Source organism: Stenella coeruleoalba (assembly GCF_951394435.1).
Source record: "Stenella coeruleoalba genome assembly, chromosome: 7".
NCBI lineage: Eukaryota > Metazoa > Chordata > Mammalia > Artiodactyla > Delphinidae > Stenella > Stenella coeruleoalba.
Window position 1 is genome coordinate 54074610 of NC_137153.1, and position 19804 is coordinate 54094413.

Genomic DNA, 19804 nt, shown 5'->3' on the forward strand with positions numbered 1-19804 from the left:
GCAATGTTAGATATGACCAGGAGGGACCCAAGAGGGCTTTTTTCTTTTCAGTTTGCCCTGACATAATTGATAATGTGCATCAGTACTTACATATTCAAACTTGGGCTTTTTTCTGTTAAAATGCTTCTAAGATGGAAGAATAGTTAAAAAAAAAGAAGGAGTGTAGACTGTGATAATACATTTAAACTCACAATTTTTCATTGAGTTCCCCTTCTCTCTGTAGAGGCGTTGTTGGGAGAGGGGGAACCTGCTCACTTGAACCTTGTTGAGAGCAAATAAGTGCAAGAATTGCCCTTTTTATCAATAAAAAGCTGGCTTGAAAAGTTAACAGTTGGCCAAGAGATTTGGTCTGCAAGGGCCTTGGGCAGTGCGTCCACACAGCCTGGGGTAGAGGGTAGTATGTGGAACCTCTAACCACTGCTTGTATGTTCTTATTTGTTTATTCTTTTATTTTTGAACTGCTTCCTTAAAGTGCTTGTTCTTTGAGGGGGATGCTGTTCTCTTTCAGGCATACCTAGATGAACTGGTAGAGCTTCACAGAAGGTTGATGACGCTGAGGGAAAGACACATTCTTCAGCAGGTGAGAAATGCTTTTTAACACAACCCTTTCCAGAAACATCAAGGCCTAGTTTGTCCTGGGCTAGTGTAATAGCACCTGGAGGCCACGCCAGGTGGCCTTCTGAAAGCCCCACACTCTCAGAACTGGCCCAGTGCCACCTGCAAAGTAGGTGGTGGTGGTGGGTTCATTTCCGAGGCTGCCCAGAAGTCTGCTTTGGGGCTTCCACGGTACGATGAAAACTGGGCACATGGGGAGGTGATGATGCTGGAATATACTGATCCCTTAGCCGTCTGATGCTGTCATGTGGGCTGAGGGAGGGGAAGGTAGGAATGCAGAAACCTTTGGGGCCAGGCTTCTGGTTTCGTGGGAAAACAGTGATAAGAATTGCAGTCAAGTGCTGTAAACATTTGTGATTCAATTTAGTAACCTTTGCCAATGCTATTCTAAGGAAAATAAATATTTTCCTCATTTGTCTTATCTTGTATAACATACATTCTATTATTATGAACTCAACTGTAGAAGACTTGTAGAGTGGGGAAACTTCTATTAGTACGATTTGATGTTTTGAGAAGATAAGAAGGATGGTTTTTAGTTCTCATAGTTACAGCACATGCATCCATTGCATTAACAGTGGCTATTGATAAAATAATTTTTCTTTAACACCCAAAGAGAAGGTTGGGTTCTAAATTCCAGGGTAGGTTTGTAGATTTTTTTGCTGCTTGAATTTTTTTTTTTTTAACTACTTTCAAATGACTTGAAATTAGTACTTAATCTACCCCAGCTGTGTATGGGTTACTTTTTTTTTTTAATGTTTAATGGCTGATGGTCACATTTCTATTTTGTATACATTTTTGCTTAAATCTATAAATACATGCTCTCAAACTTTCCAAGTTCCCTGATTGGTCTGATAAGCTTTTTAACCCTTCTAGAGTTTCAGATTTGAACAAAAGACTATAGACCTATATAATTCTTAATTGGGGATAAGTTGCATTTCTTGCATTTCTATCTCAGTGCGTAATGGGTCGGGGAGCAGGGTTTGAGTGGCTTACCTTAAGACATATCCTAGTATTTTGATAGCATTTTTCTTCAGCTTTCTTCTGTGTAACTGAAAATTGTTCAGCCTGCCACTTACCAATTATTTGGGGCTCATTGCCTGAATGGTGATGGTAAATCTATTAGCTGACTTTCCCATCCTTTCCCGAACACCAGCTCTGAACCACTGTGGAGCAGTTGTCTAATAAAGCTATGACAGCACAAGTTGGGCCCAAATAGTGCGTCTCGTAGGAGAGCGAGACAGATGTTTGGTCAGGGTTGGGACCCCTTCACCAGGAAAGCCAACCAGTGAGTTGAGGATACTAGGCTTTTGAGCAGGGTCTTACCTTGGGGTGTCATTGGCATTCCTAATTTCACACTGTCCTTTATTTTGACCTTTGAAAGACTTGGGAGGGAAGGTGGCTTACTGGAGAATTCCATCGAAGTGGATTATTTTAGTGTTCTAGAGGGAGAGAGTGATATCTATGAATTTTTAACCTGGCATAAAGGCACTCCAGGGCCCACAGCGTTTCACCCTAATTGCATTCCCAGGCCAGTTGAAAGCTCTCCGTCTTTGGCCTTTTGCCTTGTAATGCAGCTGAGACTTGTGATTATGATACCATGATGCATGTCCTGTCACGGTTTACTGCTTAATTAATTCCTATTGTAAAACATAGAACTATTGAGGACTAATGTTATTCTCCACCTTGAGCACTGCTCATCTTGTGGACTGCATTCCACAGAGTCTGTGTATTAGCCACACAGACCCCAGCACCTGAGACAGGATTTCTGGTGAGCTCAGGATCCCATCCCAGGTCTTTTCCTATTAAATACATCCTGTCAAAAAATCTGACCTGACACTTTTCTTTGGCTCACAAAAGGTGGTTAATATCTTTGTTTTATTCTGGGGACATGCAGTGCTGGCACCCAGCATCTAGATTAATGAACAGAAAGCGCTGGATCAAGAGAGGCTGTGTTCTTAAGGCCCTTTTCCATAAGGTAAAAGTATAGTACAGTAGACACAGTCAAAACCAGAGATGTTCGTACCTCGGACTGACTAATAATTTGATTCTTCTTTAAACCACATGTTCCACATTCATTTGGAAAGGGAGATTGAACACTTCTAAACTCCCTTGGAGTTCCAGCTCTGAGTCTGGATTTGCATCCTCCTTAGGAGAAAAACAAAAAACCTCTGAGGAAAACCAGGGCTTCCTTAGAGGATGGTTCGGCAATTTAGGTAACGGCTATTATACATTTAGAATTTTCTTCAGGGAGTTGGGGAATAAATGGTATATCAGAGTGTTCTAACAACATGGAAAACTCTCCCTGAGAAGTGTTTTCTCCAGGATGCCTCTTAACCCAGGGTAGGGCACACGCTGTCACACGGTAGACAGGGCTTCCCCGTCCATAGCTGGGGCCATTCTCCAGGAAGTCCTAACTTACCCCAGACCTGACTCCCCACCAGACAGAAGCAGTTAAAGCAAAGCTTGTTCATTACTTCCCACTCAGCAAAGAAGCTCCTTCGGGTGGAAAGAATACTGTTTTGTTTTGTTTTTTTAACATAAAAAAGCATAATCAGACTACAATGCATCTGCCTTTTAATAATTTTTATGACTTTTATAACCAGGATTGGGGGAAGGAGCTACAAACTTAACAAGTGGAGCTTACCCTGTTTAAAAAAAAAAAAAAGGCCTGCGTGGTACCCCCTCCAAAGCTGACGTGGCAGGAAATAATCCATCACAGATGTTTTCACAACAACCATCATCTGAAGAATGAGTTAAGCAGTATACATACGCCTCCTTTTCCACTACCTATAATATACCATGTGCCCTTGCCTGCTTTCCTTATCTGCGCTCAGTCTGTCTTTTATTATTGCTATTATTTTGGAGCTGGATTCATCATTGCAGTACGATGCAGGGTAACGACACCAAGGTAGAGCCACGGTGCATCAGCAGAGCGGGGATTCCTATAGACAGGCAGCGTGGCGTCCTTCAGGGACCAGCAGGGTGGTGCTTTTAGGCTTTGTGGCTGTGTCATTGCAGTGAAGCACGTTAACGTGGTGTTTCTGATGTTCTGACTCTTTCAGGATTCATGGAAAGGCACCCACATTTATTTTTCTTTATGAAGTCTTTACTTAATTGAGGGTGTAGGTTCATGCTCTAATAATTCAAATCATTAATGCTGTTCCCATTGGAAATAGTCCTGAACGCCCCATCTGTTGCCACCGCTACTACTTTAAGGCTGTCTCTGCCTCCGCCTTGATGCATTCTTATAAGCTCCCATAAAAATGCAGGGCTCATTTAGTGAGATTGATAAGATCCCCTTCATTTCTTTGCGTGTTGTGGCTGCAGGCGGGCTGGGGGGTGTTGGTTGTGGAGGAGACGCGAGGGCTGTGATTGAATCCCCAGAACCTACAAGGTAGTACAGTGCACGTGAGATGACGGGGCCGAATATCCTAGTGGGCAAATGTGTTTATTTGCTTTAAAACCAAGTGGCCTTTTCTAGAAGGTATTTTTTATTACTCTGTCTTCTGCCTATTGCTAAGTAATTAGTGAGCAACTATATTGAGTCACAGAAATTTACTTTTTAAAGGGGTGAGTTACCTGCCATTTTCAAGGGAAAATGGAGGGCTGTACTTCTTTATCCCCACATTGTGGTTTTAGTTTGTCATTTCAACCACTTTACTTCAGCTACTGCTCTCCCTGCTTTCTTCCCTCCCTCCTGCAGACTTTTATTATAATTTTTTTTTAATTTCAAGGAGGTCTTTTCTGAGCTTTAGCTTCTGGCATTTTCCCTGCTTCATTTGTTTTAGTGCTAATGAAATGGCTAACAGTCAATGAGGGGCAGAGGGAAAAAAGCACTGGGTCTGAAAATTCATGTGCTATATAGTTACCTCCCAGATAATTAAGGATAAGTTTATGTTTACATGGTAATCATAATCATGTTGCCCTCATCTGTGTAGCAATTTGCAGTTTATAAAGAAGCTTCATGTTCCGTATATTATTTGATCCTCTGAACAACATTGTATGATAGGTAGAACAGGTGGCATTGTCCCCATTTTACAGATGAGGAGACTGAGGCCCAGGGGTTATTGTGTTCTGTCCAATGCCATTCAAATAGTGAGCAGAGTCAGAATTTGATATGCCAAATTCAGGATTCTCTGTTCTGAGTGCTTGGTCATTTACCTACTGACCAGCTAGTTGAGGAGAGGATTCACACTCTGGAATAATTGTCATTTGCTTCCATTGTATAAATTGAAAGGCTATTTGTTTTCATCGCGAAAGAGCTCTCTGAAGAGGCTGTTTGTTTCTATACTGAAGTTTACACATTTTCACTCCGTCTATAGTGTTTCTACACAATGTAGCAAAAAAGATAATTTACTCTGGAAAGTACTTTTAATTCAATCGATGTTAAATATGTATTATAGTAAGTATTTGATTGCCTTGAAAGTCTTCTGTTTGTGGACAGAGCTGTGTATGTGTGTTTCTCTATGTATATAGACGTGTGTGGCTGACTTACCTAAAGCGCTGTTTTAACTATTTACTAATAAAGCAAATGAGGGTTCATTTTAGATCTTTTAGTGTTAATAATAAGATCTAGCTTGGTAAATTCTTATGTGAATATCACACTTTAACCATTACTGGGAACACCCCTTCTGATATTCTCTTGATGCGTGTGATAGAACGCTGAGTCCAGTGGTTTAAGCAAGTAAGGCTCCCTCTCCGCCCTGCATCCCCCCCCCTTCCCCACCACCCCATATAATAATAAGCCTGGAAGTAAGTGATTCATGGTCAGTGTGGTGGAAAAGATGCTACTGAGGACATAGACTCCTCGCCTTCCTGCTCTGCCATCTTTCACATCTTGCATTCGTCCACTTGAGGGGACGACAACTGCTGCACTTCCAGGATGGCATCTTCATTCCAGACAGGAAGGAGGAGCAGAGGGCAAAAGCCTCATGCCCATTGTCCATACCCTTTCGAAAATTTTCCTAAAAGGCCAGTGACTTCTGACAAATAAGCTGTAAATAGCAGTGTCTGCCCAGTGCTGCAAGTGGGTCTCGGAGGCAAGTATATAGCTGGGCATATTGCCACTCCCAGAAAATCAAGCTTCTGCTAGTAAAGAAGAAGGGATAAATGGATATTAGGTAGGCAGTTCGCTGTGTCTGTCATGATTTTGCAATGGGAGTAACTGATTTTGTTATTAAACCCATAGTTATATCTGTAAAAAAAATAGTTCCAGAGGTTGAATAAGGCAGTAACAGCTCAGTCTGGAGTTGCGCAATTAATTGGATTGAGGTTCACTATGTCTTATGTTTCTGCGGCAAATATGTCAGGAATAGGGAGCACATTTTCTATTGAGAGCCACTGACCCATAGGGAATAGTTCACAAATTTACTGTTTCTTTAAAGAAAACTAATTGTAAGAAGAAAAGGTCAAAAGTTTCCATTCTGCTTTTTCAACCGGAAATTAGGTAATCTAAAACTTCATTGAATAAATAATAGGCTGAATAATTAAAATTATTCCTTTTAAGATGATTGTACTAAAGAGAACAGAAGCATATGATAGAAAAGGAGTAACAGACAACTAAAAATAAGCGAAATGGTTTGCCAGTTGGTTTCTCTGTGCAAATACTTTTTCTTTCACCTTGATGTGGATTTTCCTCTCTCCCCGACAAAGCTTACTAAAATCAACCCCCCTCCATCCCAATTTACTCACAACAAACGTACCTAGAACCCATACTATCCAGGCATAGCATCTATTTCTGTCAAAATTATTAGTAAAATAGGAATAGAAAGACACGTAACATGATAAAAGATTCTTTCAAACCCATAACCAACATCACTGTTAATGTTGAAACCTTAGAGGCATCCTCCCGAAAGCCAGGCAAGACCAATAGTGCCTCTGTCACCACTTTCGTTTATCATATTTCTGGAAGTTGGAGCCAATTCAAAAATGAGGTATAACTATTCCCAAATGGGGAGACAAAGGCATCCTTTCTTTCTGCAGATGATACTTATCACCCCAGATACTCAAGTGCATCAACTGAACGTGACTAATGGAACGAATATAGATTTTTATTTATTTTTTGTCAAAGCATAACAAGATGTACAGCTAGATGAATTTTAACAAGGTGAATGCATCTTTTGTAACGAGCACCCAAGTCAAGCAACAAAACAGTTCCAGCACCCCAGAAGGCTTCCTTGAGCCCCTTTCTAGTCACTACCCATGATCTTCAGGAGGTGGAAGTGTAGACGGTTTTATTCTTTTTCTTTGTGGGTTCTTGAGTTTTCTAAAGTTTCAACAGTAATGTAATCAGAAAGAAAAATGATCATTATATATATATGTGTCTGCGTGTATGTACTTTTTCTATAAGGAGTTCTGTTATTTCTAGGCTGGAGTTTCCTTTCATCTATTAAGTACAGCCACTGTCCATTGAGTCAGTAACTAATTTTGAAAAGGGGTCTTGAAATTCTATCTCCCACTAGCTACCCATTCTCACTCCCACCCCTATAGTAAAAGGGTCTGTTGATGACTTGGAAGTAGGAATCAGTTTAAAGACTATGAATGAGAACAGGTAGTTTGCTCTCATTGAGAAATTCAAAGGGTTAATATTCCTTTGACCTACCAAATTGGCTAAGAAGTAGTTTGGTGCTATTACCAGTATAGGACCTTCCTGCTGTAAATGAGACTATTAATCACTTGGTTCCATATTTGACTCCCTCCATCTCTCTCTCTTTGCCTTTTGATGTCTATTGCTTATTGCCTAAACTTTCTCTTATTTACTCCTCTAGATTGTGAACCTTATAGAAGAAACTGGACACTTTCATATCACAAACACAACATTTGATTTTGACCTTTGCTCGCTGGACAAAACCACAGTCCGTAAACTACAGAGTTACCTGGAAACATCTGGAACATCCTGAGGCTATAACAACTGGATGCATCAAAAACTCTGGGGTTTTTTTTTTGTTTTTTTTTTGGTTGTGATTTTTTTTCTTGTTTGTTTATATGGAAACACTCAGAATGATGCAACCAAAAGGGAAAAAATAAAAAGCAAACAACCTTCAGCTTTATTTTTCTTTAAAGCCAGTCATCATCTCTTGATAAAGGAGAGGTTAAGCAAACCAGCCTCAGCGGACCACTCTTCTCTCCAAGGAAATCCCCGGGAAGAGTTAGCCTGGATAGCCTTGAAAACAAACAGATCAAATACAACACGAGAAAACTTAAAGAATGTGTATGGTATCATGTATCTCTCTGTGGTGGTTCATTCCACAGGACGAATGCATATTCAACACACTGCCTTATTACATAACTGATCTATTTATTATCGCATACAGATATTCTAGAGTCGTTGAGGGAATGACACCACAAGACATTCTAAGTACTCGGTCCCGTGGATGCTCTTTCAATGCAGCGCCCTTGCCATCCCAAGCCCAGTGACCTTACTCGTATACCGTGCCACTCTCCACCAACTTTTTCCAAGTCCCTTAACTCGTTGCAGTCTGTATTTTCCACCTTGTTTTTCCAGTCCCAGGACACAAATGATCAACTGGGGGGACCAAATAGCCACCCTGATTTTCTTCTTTGTGGTCTTTTTCCTGAAAGTTGGGGCCCAGTCCTTGGCTGTATCCATATAATGATCTTGGACCATGGTTAGAAAACGCACCAAATAGGATCATACGAATTGCTGTCTAGCCTTAGTCAATAAACCTGTAGGACTTTTAAACGAACGTGTACCTGTAAACGTCCTGCATCCAGCATTGTTGAGATGTCATCAACATCCTTGTGTCTGTTTTACTGTTACGGTATTAGGTAAATATGGAAGTGAATGCATTCCACAGGATCATAATTTTTAAAAGAGGAATTCTGGTTCTGTTTTCTAAAGAAATGTTGTAGAAATTCTTAATTTGGTTCTATTTATTAGTAAGAGTTTCAGCTTTCTTCGGCTGCCAGTGTGTTACCCATCTTTACCATAAAACCTGGAAGAAGAGATTTTTGTTTGTTCACATATGATCCTCTTAGACTCTTTTATATTTGAAAAATTAAAATCTTTCTTTGGGGGAAAATTCTTGGTTATTCTGCCATAACAGATTATGTATTAACTTGTAGATTCAGTGGTTCGATACCTGTTTAGTCACTTGCTTATGTTTCCAGAAGGATTTCTTGTATTGGTGAATATAAAGATGGTTGGGGAGGGGGGGATATTTTTGTTCTTGATGTACCCTGTTTTGAAACTAGAAATCTGTCCTGTGGCATGCAAAAGAAAGCAAATTATTTTTAAAAGAAAAAAAAAAAAAACCAAACCAAAGTACTTTTGGTGTCATTATTCTATTCTCTCCATAAGTGGAGAATGCAAAATGAGAACAGTTCATCTTCCAAGTTTTTGCTAGGAATTCAACCGAAAAGAAAAGAAACGAAGAAATACTTCTGGATCCAAAGGTTCGTTCACTGGATCAGCCTTAAGAAAGTCTCTATGTGTGCTCATGGACCAGTATCTCCCTTGTTTATTCCCATGCCAGATGCTGTCTTTTCATACAGAGATTAACTAGTGTCTGTACAGAAAATGGTCTTTCCAGACCCATTCTTTTGGGCAGGAATGTAAATGCAGATTGATAATGGAGTTATTTCTGCATTTCAACAAGGGGATTTTTTTTTTTTACATTGTTTCTTTCTATCCAGAGACACTATCTTTTCCTTTAAAAAAATTATAATACAGCCATGCTCCTTGTAAATTACTTTTCAGAAGCATCCCATTGAGGACAAGTGTACTTTTTCAATAACGTTATGACTCTTGATGATTGGCATGACCGACCTTGAAGCATTTGTTTTGTAGTCGACTTCTCAATGTTTAATTACAGAGAAACTTTCTGAGTCATTTTGGACATCAGGTGACTGATGAATTGAGTGGTTTTAGTTGTGTTTTGTTTCCTTTTTTAACTTTACAGGTGAAAGGGGTGGGCAATGCTTATATGGAATTTTTTGCAACATTTAAAAATTTCTAAATGCTAATCCACATATTCTAATTAAGCCAGAAATGTATGTGGTTTAACTAAAATATCTATATAGCTTAACTAGAAATGTATATATGTAGTTTGGGCCATTTTTATTTTTGTATCTAAATTGTGTGGCCAAAACCATGATTTGGCAATGTAAAGATTTTTTTGTTCCCCAGGTTACTAACCAAGAAACTGGTTAACATAAGTAACCAGACAAAAAGGATAGCAAGAAGGGAAGCTATTACGGTGATAAACTTTAGACCTAAAATTTAGGTAATAAAGTAAATGTCTTCAGAATATCATCTGTAAATTAATGAAATTCAGGAAAACTTGCCCTTCTGTTATTCATAGAGACAGCAACATGAATTTTCCATGAAATTCCAATAGAATAAGAGTCATGCTGTTGAGTTTTTAGAAGTTGAACTCTTGCTCTCATCTAATTTTTAAATGCAGAAATAATAAATCCCCTTTCCATTAAATTCAAATAGTTATACTTAACCCACTCAGTTCTGCCACATTTATATACACTCACCTTTGAAACCTGTTAAAAGATTTTTGGCATGCGTGTATTCTAACGGTGGCTTTGGTTTTTTTAAGCACAAAGGGAAAATGGCAGGGTTTAATTTTTTGGTCTAAATAAAATTAATTGGGTGAGTGTGACTATGGTTTAAGCCAGCCAGAGTATGATAAACGTTCTTTAAATTTTCCCCCAGTAATTTGAGGGGAAGGAAACATGTACAGAACTTTTTCCCCCTTATCAATTACCTTTTGCCCCTGGTTTCGCAGCAGGGTATGTATGAGAGGGGGTGCTTCTATCTTAGCATATAGCAGACGTGTTAGCAGCAGAAATGCTTGCAGCTGTTTTGTTTCTTCACCATAATCCACCTCTCTCTCTCTATGCAGACAAATAGAGATGTCTATATATGCTTGCATATTGTGTCAAAGTTGGGGAGAACATAAAAACTTAAGATCAGGAAACAAAAACTGTAGAGGAAAAAAGTCCTAGGAGAGTGTCCTAAACATTTTAAAATTGCGAAGCAAATCTCTCTACTCTGAATAATTACCCACATTTTGTAGAAAGAGCCAATAAAGTTGGTTCTCTTGCACTAAAAACTTTCTTCCACCAAAAATGTTGCTCCTGATAACTTTTACAGACCTAGCTACTCTTTAAAATAGACAGTTTAGGCGGGCATAACATCCCACATACTGTTTCAAGCCCCGCACATGTTAACAAGTTGACATATTGTTTAAGAGAGACTTTATTCGTAAATGTTTTAACTCTCCCCAGGTGACAGAGTTGGATGTTCAGTGTTGGAAGTGGTCAGTGCTGGTGTTGGGTGATGTGTGTTCCTTTTTCTCACTGTGGAGGTGACCAGCTCTGGACTAGTTTGCTGCATGCTCGTTACTTTCCACCCTTGGCATTTTTGTGTACTAATGCTTTGTGCTCCGTATGTACACACATCTTATCATCTTGCTTTGGACTGTTGCTCTAAAGCTATGAGTATAATGACTACTACAGCTGACACGAATGCTGAGGAGTCGATGCCCATGATTTAGTCTAGTCGGGCTGGAAGTCTACATCTTCTGACCTCTTTTGTTTTATATGATGCCTTTTTATCACGTAGGCACTGCCGTCCCCAAATATCCCTTGTAAAGATGCATTGAAGAAGTCAAAGGAAGACAAAGCCACCTCTGTCTGTAAACTGTAAATATGTATTTTGGCGCTTGTACTCCAGTATTCTGAAAATAGAGTTATGATGGAAATGCTGACAGATCCTTAACGGTGGCCAGAGCTACCATGCAGTGCAAAAATAAATTAAGTAAATTGTATTCTTGAGATTAACAGTGCAAGGCCAGTACGTTTTATAAATCTGTCAGTATCTTTTTTTTAATGGAGTGTGTATGTGTAGTTATGTTGAAAGATACACTGTGTATGTGTGTGTAGATGCTATTATGTGAACTACAAGGCATTCATCAGATGTATTTCCCATCTCTAAAACCCATGTTGAAATGTAAGTACAGATGGACAGAAATAGGTGTTTCACTTAAATTCATATCGAATGTGTTGTGGCTCCGTTTTCTTAAGAATTCAGTAAGACTGTACGTTGTAAAGAGTCATTCGACCGAAGTTTGGTTTCCCTTTGCATACAGGAAAGATGAGCCCCCAGCCTTTCTCAAGAAGTGACGCTGGTCTTAAGGAAGAAAGAATGGCGAGATCAGAACCAGCTGAGAGCACAGTTCGTGCCCCATTCATCTGTGAGTCCCTAGGGTCTAGCACCACTTTCTGTGTCCTAAAACCAGTACATTCTTTAAGCTCTGCAGAGACTGGACAAGAAATGGTAGGGTACATTCTTGGAATAAACCAGGTTACTTGTGCATGGTGTTTTTTTTCTTTTTCCCCCTATTTCTCCCAGAGGTTTTGTTCATAAACTAAACAAAGGCCTTGCGTTTACTCTAGTGACAAGAAATGCTACCTTGCTTGGACAGGAAGGAGAAAAACTACTTCAACAAAGAGAATAGAATACTTTCAGTTTGGCAAGGAACCAAGGAATTGGATGTAATGCTCTATGTAATGCTCTTTAAGAGTAAGGAGACATTAGATTTGAGAAACTCACCTTATCTTCAGGCAACAAGCCATGAGGGGATGATAGTGGACTGCCTGGTATCTTATCAACTAGCAACTGATTTTAGGTGTGGAAACACCAGTCCCAGATGGGCTTGGCTGACAGTTAAGCTTTTGAATGACCAGACTTGAATTGGACTAATCTCTTCCCTTGTTTCAGCATAGATATTCATTTGTTTATTTTAAAATAATGGCCTGGAATTTTCTGCAGCATGGAGAAAGTCAGGGTGGGCATCCTGGGCCTGCTGAAGACAACTCAGGTTGTCGTCTCCAAGTGCTCTCACACGGGAAGAGCACTGAGCCCCAGTTCCCCCCAGTACATTTGTTTCACCATCTCTCAGAATTATGGTCCCACTTGGGTACGCAAGGAGTCCTGGAGAGAGATGGCAGCTCAACTGAGGCCTGACGCCAAGACCTCTCTGCTTGGGAATTTGGGGATATAGTGTCCAAAACTAATGAGCTGACTAGTGGAGTAGCTACGGGTATTTTATGGGTCTCCTTGCCTGGAATACCACCCAAATAGAGAAGCCTGAGCACATTTCAAGGCTTCTGCCTTCTCTGCCTGCTAATAGTATCCACACCTTCCTGTTTATGTGGCCCCTTCCCTTTAGGGCCATTTCCAGTCTTTTCCAGAGGTTGTTAACTTGCCCTGGGCTGTCGGCTCGGCCTCTTGGTCTTAATTTCCCCTTAATTAGAGAAGGGTGACCAATGTGGTTCCCACGCGGTAGGGAGAGATGTACGTGGCACAAACGGAAAAACACTCCAGTAATTATAACTGGGCCCAAATAACAACAAAAATAATCTACCACCTGAATGGGAAGGCTCCTTGAGTCCACGTTGATGATAACGCAGGGCGCTGGGCCGTCAGCACGGAATAGGTGGCCACAGGGACTGGGGAGATAGTGGTGAGTAAAGGCAAAGCAATTTGCTCCTTTTCCCTCGTAATCATGTCTTCCAGCACATGCGGGCCTCCACTGCAGGGCTCTGAAGTTTCAAAAGGGTAGAAAAGGATAAATCCAGGCCATTAAAAGAAAATAATCAAAGCTATTGAAAAGATAAAACAAATGAGTCGCACTAAAAGGGCCGTCTGTGCAAGTAATAAGGTTGAAATACTGATACTGATTTCCTAGCCGAACAGCATTCCTCACACATGTGGTTTGTGTATCCGCGTCTGGGTGGGTGGTCTGGTGAGAAGTGCTAAATGCAGCAAGATGGCTTAGTTTTTGAGCAGTGGAGGGAAGCTTTGGGACAGGCTCAGCCCGTGGCATCTATAGCCCCTGCAACATAAAGAGGCTTTCCTTTTGCTTTGTTCCAGGAGGGAAAGTTTTAACTTGGCTTATTCATTTCAATATGAGTCTCTGTTCTGCACAGAATCAAAGGGTAGGAGGTTTGTGTGTGTGTGTGTGTGTGTGTGTGTGTGTGCATGTTTTTTTTTTTTTAAGCACCTCCGAGTTCCTCGTCCCACCCCTAGGGGGTGGGAAGTATGGCATAGAATGTGATAACTCTCCGTTTGTTCTAATTTATTCTCTGGGTGCTAGGCAACTATACACGTGTCTTTGGAAAGAAAGTGATGCTATTTTAAATAGCACCTCAGTCTAGATAGGACAGGAAAGAGTATTAAAGGCACATATGATGAATCCAGTCCACAAACAAAAGCCAAAGGCAGATGGACTCCCCCAGAGGCACATATATATTAATGACAAATGAAGTACACTCAGTTCAAAGGGGAGACTTGTTAAGGGAAACTTCTACTCAGAAAACAAGGTGCCCATCGATTCATGGCTTTTGACAGACATGGATCATTGCCAACTCATATCTGAAGACAGATTGCTTCATGAATATTCCTCAGAATTGGTGACTGTTGTGGTCTTTATTTTGAATATCCATCACTTGGGGGGATAGATCATTGCTTTCCACATTATAATATTTATTTGTTTACAGGTTTATTGCCTTTCTCCCCCACTAGAATGTAAGCCTGATGAGCACAAGGGCTTTGTCTTGTTATACTGCTGACTCCAGGACCTAGAACAATTCCAGGACAGACTAGGCACCCATATTTGTTGAGTGAAAATGTGGGAGTATTCTGTAAAACATGGACCTCTTTTGACATTTTATGAAAAAAGGTTTTGTGTTTAAGTAAGTTTAGAAAAACTGCCCACGATTTGACCCTCTTGGAAATTCATGACGCGCTACTCTGTTAAATTTCTGGGCAGCCATATATTCTGCCAACAACCACCAAACTTGTTTACTTGAACACAGTATTTCTCAAATTGTATGTAACACAACAGTAGTTAACACAAGACAATAATAGATGTTTTGCTTTGAAGTTCCTTCATCAACATAATTTTTATACGATATTTCATTCTTCAAGGTTTACAACATAAGTTGGCATGCTACAGGTTCACAGAAGGACAGCACAGCTGTTAATATCCCCAGAAATGATTTTCTGGGTTAGGTGACCATGGCTCAAACTGGAACATTTTTGAGAAGGAAATTGGACACTATTAGTAATTATCCCAGGACAACGTGAGTAACTGGGGCTGTCTTTGACAAACCAGGGTATGTGGTAGGTCATCCTATTTCCAAGGAACGCACTTTGGGACGTGGCAGAACTGAAGATTTACCCTCAGATTTCTGTTTCTATCACTTAGGCATGTACATGATAAAGGGTGGTTGGGCTCTTTATGGTAACAGAAGAGCATCCCCATGGTGGTAGGGGCAGATTCTTAGGATCCAGGGTGTAAAAGCCATTTCCAATGTTGCTGAAGAGCCATGGTGGTTGAAGCCATCCCTCACTCCCCCACCGCTTCCCCTGTGTTAGCCTATCATTTGAATAGATGAATAGGCCAGTAGACGATCAGTCCTTTCTACAATATATGCAACATACAACATATTGGGTCCCTGGCCCTGTTCTCAGAGCCTATTGCATGCTGAGGTTGTGGTGTTTTTCCAAACAGGATATCTGACGCCTTTGCTCAAGATACTACCTCTTCATTGCCACCTGCTGAGTCACTCTGCCTGCTGCTGCTGCTTCCTGGGAGTCGACAACCTCTCCCCACTCATTGCTGGAGCTGCTCAGTTGGCAGGTTCTCTCACTGTTGGACCATGTTCTGGAATTTTGGTGCTCTCTACTCTGCCTCTAGGTCCTGCTACCTGGTATCCTTTGATGTTTTAGTGGTTCCAAGTTGCACGGGTATAATTGCTAGTATAGATAGAACAAATACTCCAAAAGTGTTGAATGAATGAATGGCTGTAAATAAACCTCTTGGCTTGCAAGGGGGTTGCTACATAGTCATTCTCTGATGCCTCTTTCTCCAAACTTCTCTTATTCTGCTACTGTTTTAAAGGTAGTGTATTATGATGACAAAAATCACAGACATTGGAATCAGAAAGGCTTGGTTTTGAATCCCAGAGCTGCCACTCCTAGCCCTAAAGCCCTAACCTTTCCTGCCCCTTGGTTTTCTCATCTGTGAGATGGGAATAACAAATTCATCCTCAAGTATCTTTATCCTAGTTGTCCACGTGTTGTGATGTGCCCACTACTCAAACAGCCATGGCCATTGACCATCCTCACATACAGGTTCTTGCAGGATAATTATCAGCTACATAACTGTCTGCTGCCTTTGTAGCTGTTTTCAGCCTATGGAAAGGAAAAGGAGGCAGAGGTAATACGTCACAATTTTCAGGTTTCTTTCTGGCCTCAGAGCTAGGTCACATAAAACTGGATTGAACACATTTCCCCTTGATGAGCTTGGTTGCTATAGAGATAATGTTGTGAAGCTGAGGTCAGAGGTTCAACCCCTTTAGGAGCCCATTTGCTTTGTCCCCTTGTATGGCTACAAACTTCCCAGTCTTATACAGCCATGCCATGAATGAGTCTCGGGTCTTAGAAGGACAGGGAGACAGCGTGCCCTTTCAAACATGACTTTATAACATCTTCTGAAGGGGGGCTATTGTATGGTTTTATCATCGTTGCCATCTTTAGGCAACTGTGGCTTACCATTTTGGTGAAGGGTGTTTGGGTGGGAGACCATCCTCTCAATAATATTGGCCATTTCACCTGGAATAAGCCCAGGTTGTGACCTTGGTTAGAGAGACATTCTGCTCAGTTACCATATACACCTTAGAATGATATCAGTCCTTTTGTTTTTAAAAGCAGACATGTATACCAGGTGGAAATGGCCACTGTTATTGTATAGTCCTGTGATTTGATTTATAGTGAACATCTCCGTTACTCTTATTTCAGCATTGCACTCTTAAAAGCCATACCACAGTTTTGATGGGATGTGGTCAGCCACATCACTTTGTAGAGGACCCCAATATAGCCCTTTGCTATGTTGAAATGCAAAGAAACGCCACCTTAGTCACTATTTTCCCCTGTATTCTTTTTTCCCTTAAACATTATGTGATGTGGTAATGTTCTATTGCTGCTGTAAGATATTACCACAGATTTAGCGGCTTAAAACAACACAAACTTCTTATCTTACAGTTCTGAAGGTCAGAAGTCTGAAATGTGTTTCACTAGGCTAAAATCAGAGTGTCCGCAGGGCTGCATTCCTTCCAGAGGCTCCAGGGGAGAATCAATGTCCTTGCCTTTTCCAGCTTCTAGAGGCTGCCTGCATTCCTTGGCTCCGGGTCCCTTTTTCCATCTTCAGCGTCAACAGTATAGCTTTTTAAAATATTTCCCTGACTTCCACCTTCTGCCTCCGTCTTCCATCTTTTATGAACTCTTGTAATTACCTTTGGACCACCCAGAGAATCCAGGATAAATTCTCCATCGCAAGTTTCTTTACTAATCATAATCGTACCTGCCTCCTTTACCATTTAAAGTAATATATTCACAGGTTTTAGGAATTAGGATCTTTGGGGGGCTAGTACTGCGCCCACCACAGTGGGGAGATGCCAGTGTTGAAATCCCCATCCTTCTGGAAGTTTAAGCGGATAAACTTCTACTTAGATATCTAAGTAGAATTTGTCCACCCCACATTAAAAATTAAAGAAATTTTGCTGCTAGTTCCAGTTGTTCATGATATCATACTTTGTGATGATGACTGTAGTAGTGATTTTTTTTTTCAGAAATGGGAGAAAAATCTACAGTGAACCATATTGAAAGGTTATTTAATGTTTTAGCTGTGGTGATGGAAATTCAGTCATTCAACAGGTATTTATTGAGTACCTACCGTGTGCCAAGCACTCTTCTGAGGAGCTTGTGAAAATGTAGCTGCGGTGGCCACAGAGTTTCCTTTCCACTTTGCTGGGATAGAGACTCTTTACTCCTGAGCGAACCATCAGGTGGTTAGGACTTGTTGGAAGCAATATGGAAATCCCTAACTGGCAGACAGACTGAACAGCCTTTCTGGGCTCCCAGCCTTCTTATTCCCATTGCTGATGGCAAACTCCTTAATCTGCTCTGAGTTTTCACAAGCCCTGAATAAGTAGTTCAACTTAAAGCAATGCACAGAGAGCAGTCTGGGGCACTGACAGGACAAAGGAACCAGCCTCGCAGCGTCTGCCACCAGGTCAGTGTGTAGTTGCTCCTTGTTGCTCTGGTTTGTCGAATAAAGATGAAAACCCGATGACGTCAGCATCATCCTACACCATCTACCTCTGTGGTTCCCACAGGCTGAGCTGTGGTCTGGTTTTACCAGCATCACCCAGGGAGTTTTACAAGCTATTCCCTTTTCAGAGGCTCTGATTCAATGTTTTTGCACAAAGCCTTGGGTATCGGTAATTTCAAGTGGTCCCTAGATGATTCTAATGTGCAGCCAGGGTAGGAGTGTAAAAATTGAAGTCCTGGTTCCCACTGCTAGAGATTTTGATTCAGGCAGCCTAGAACAGGGGCCACAAATCCCGATCGTTAAAGTTCCTAAGGTGCAGCCAGGTTTGGGGACCTAGCAACAATCTTCTGGTACCTTCAGCTATCAGGATTCTGTTTCCCAGGGGTCCCTGATGCTAGTCAGGGACTTATTAGGGATACAGATTTCTGGAGTCCATCTCTATCCTCGCCTTCCTGATCCAGACTCTGGGGGTTAGAGTTAGGTGTAACAAGTTCTCTAGGCGATTCTTACCAGGGAATTGTAGGAAACAGTGTAGAGCTAATTAGGATCCTGAGACAAAGGACTTAAAGTTGTGCCTTTACTTCCAGTGACTTAGAATTTAGCCCACAAATCCACTCTCAGTCCCTACATTTGGCTGATTTGCCCGTGTGGCCGATACTCCTGGGCTGGGGTTGGTGGCGTACCAAGGATGGGGCATTGCACAAGTAGCACGGCCTACTGTGCTCAAGTGATTCTCAGAGTTTCTGTGTGTTGATGGCTGCCTGGAAAGTGATGTGTAGTTCCCTGTTAGGTCATCTGATAGGTTCACAGTAAGAAAGAGGGAGGGATGTTCTAAAGCAGTGGTCCCCAACGTTTTTGGCACCAGGGACCGGTTTCGTGGAAGGCAGTTCTTCCACAGACCGGGGGTGGGGTGATGGTTTCGGGATAATTCAAGCACGTTATATTTATTGTGCACTTTATTTCTATTATTATTACATCAGCTCCACCTCAGATCATCAGGCATTAGATCCCAGAGGTTGGGGACCCCTGTTCTAAAGCACAGTGCATGGGAAAGAGGCAAATCAGATGCAAATCCATCTGGATAAGAATAAACCAGAAGTACTTAAGAATGCACCAACTGAATTTTCTCTGGTGGAGACAACATGTTGGCACTGAAACCTTGAGTCTGTCCTGATTCCACTAACCCGCACCAAGTATAAATTTTTAGTTTCTTTGACATGATCCAATTTGTTACCAATTCTAGCATAAGAAGATTACTGTTTATTCTTACTGTTTTAGTTTTGCCTTTCAGTAAATGAGCTATTTCCTCATGTCTTTACTCAGTAACCAAGGTCGAAAAATTGTTTCCCTGAGATTATGTATGTAGCCTTCTCCTTTGTAGCTTTGTTAGCCTCAAGATGATCTCCAGTTTGGATGTTCAGGCCCAAGAATTTTTGTACAGAATCATCCAAGTCTTCCTCACAGGTGGTTTTCCAGCCCATGTACACAGTCAAGTCCCCAGCCCACCGATGGTGTCCTCACACCTCACCAACTTATACAAACTCAAAGCCATTTGCCCTGCAGAGTCTCCACAGACTTGACTGTAGCACTGATTTATGACCTAAAGGAACAGAGATTTCAGCTTAGGTTTTGGATGTTTTCTGTGGACCAGTGACGATGGTGATTCCCAGTAAGTTGACTGAGCAGGAATAGTATTTATTTTTTCAAGTCATCCTACTTTCATAGGATTCAAAGCCTTTTCTGCAAGGGTCATTATTGGTCATGATTGATCTTGCATTGAAATCCTTCAGGACAATAAGCTTATTTGTATGGAAGCAAATTTTTGACAAACTAAGTCATCAATTTTTCTCTTTCTTCAAAATGGAAAGCTAAGATGCCACTGATTTTAAGGTATTTAAAAGGTTCATCAAATATCTTTACCTGATGGCTACACCTCATAGGAAATATATTTGCTCTAAGAAAGTGTAATCGCTACCTTCTTGCCTGAACATCCCCTTATGAGGAAGGTGTTGGTTTCATTCCTTGAGTGGTTCCTG

General features: G+C 41.1%; 1 protein-coding gene across 6 annotated transcripts in view; it reads left to right on the forward strand.

Annotated features, from left to right (window-relative positions):
- MLLT3 (MLLT3 super elongation complex subunit) overlaps positions 1–15684 on the forward strand; it is a 282997-nt gene extending 267313 nt beyond the window's left edge. For 5 of the 6 annotated variants that reach the window (XM_079927815.1, XM_079927812.1, XM_079927813.1 and 2 more), the window contains 2 exons: positions 509–580; positions 7383–13103. In XM_079927815.1, coding sequence (XP_079783941.1) covers positions 509–580; positions 7383–7514 — 204 coding nt within the window. In that variant the 3' untranslated portion in view covers positions 7515–13103. Of the gene's footprint in view, positions 1–508; positions 581–7382; positions 13104–15167 lie in introns of those variants that run through there. The other variant, XR_013829223.1, reaches the window with a different exon arrangement.
- The last annotated feature ends 4120 nt before the right edge of the window (positions 15685–19804 follow it).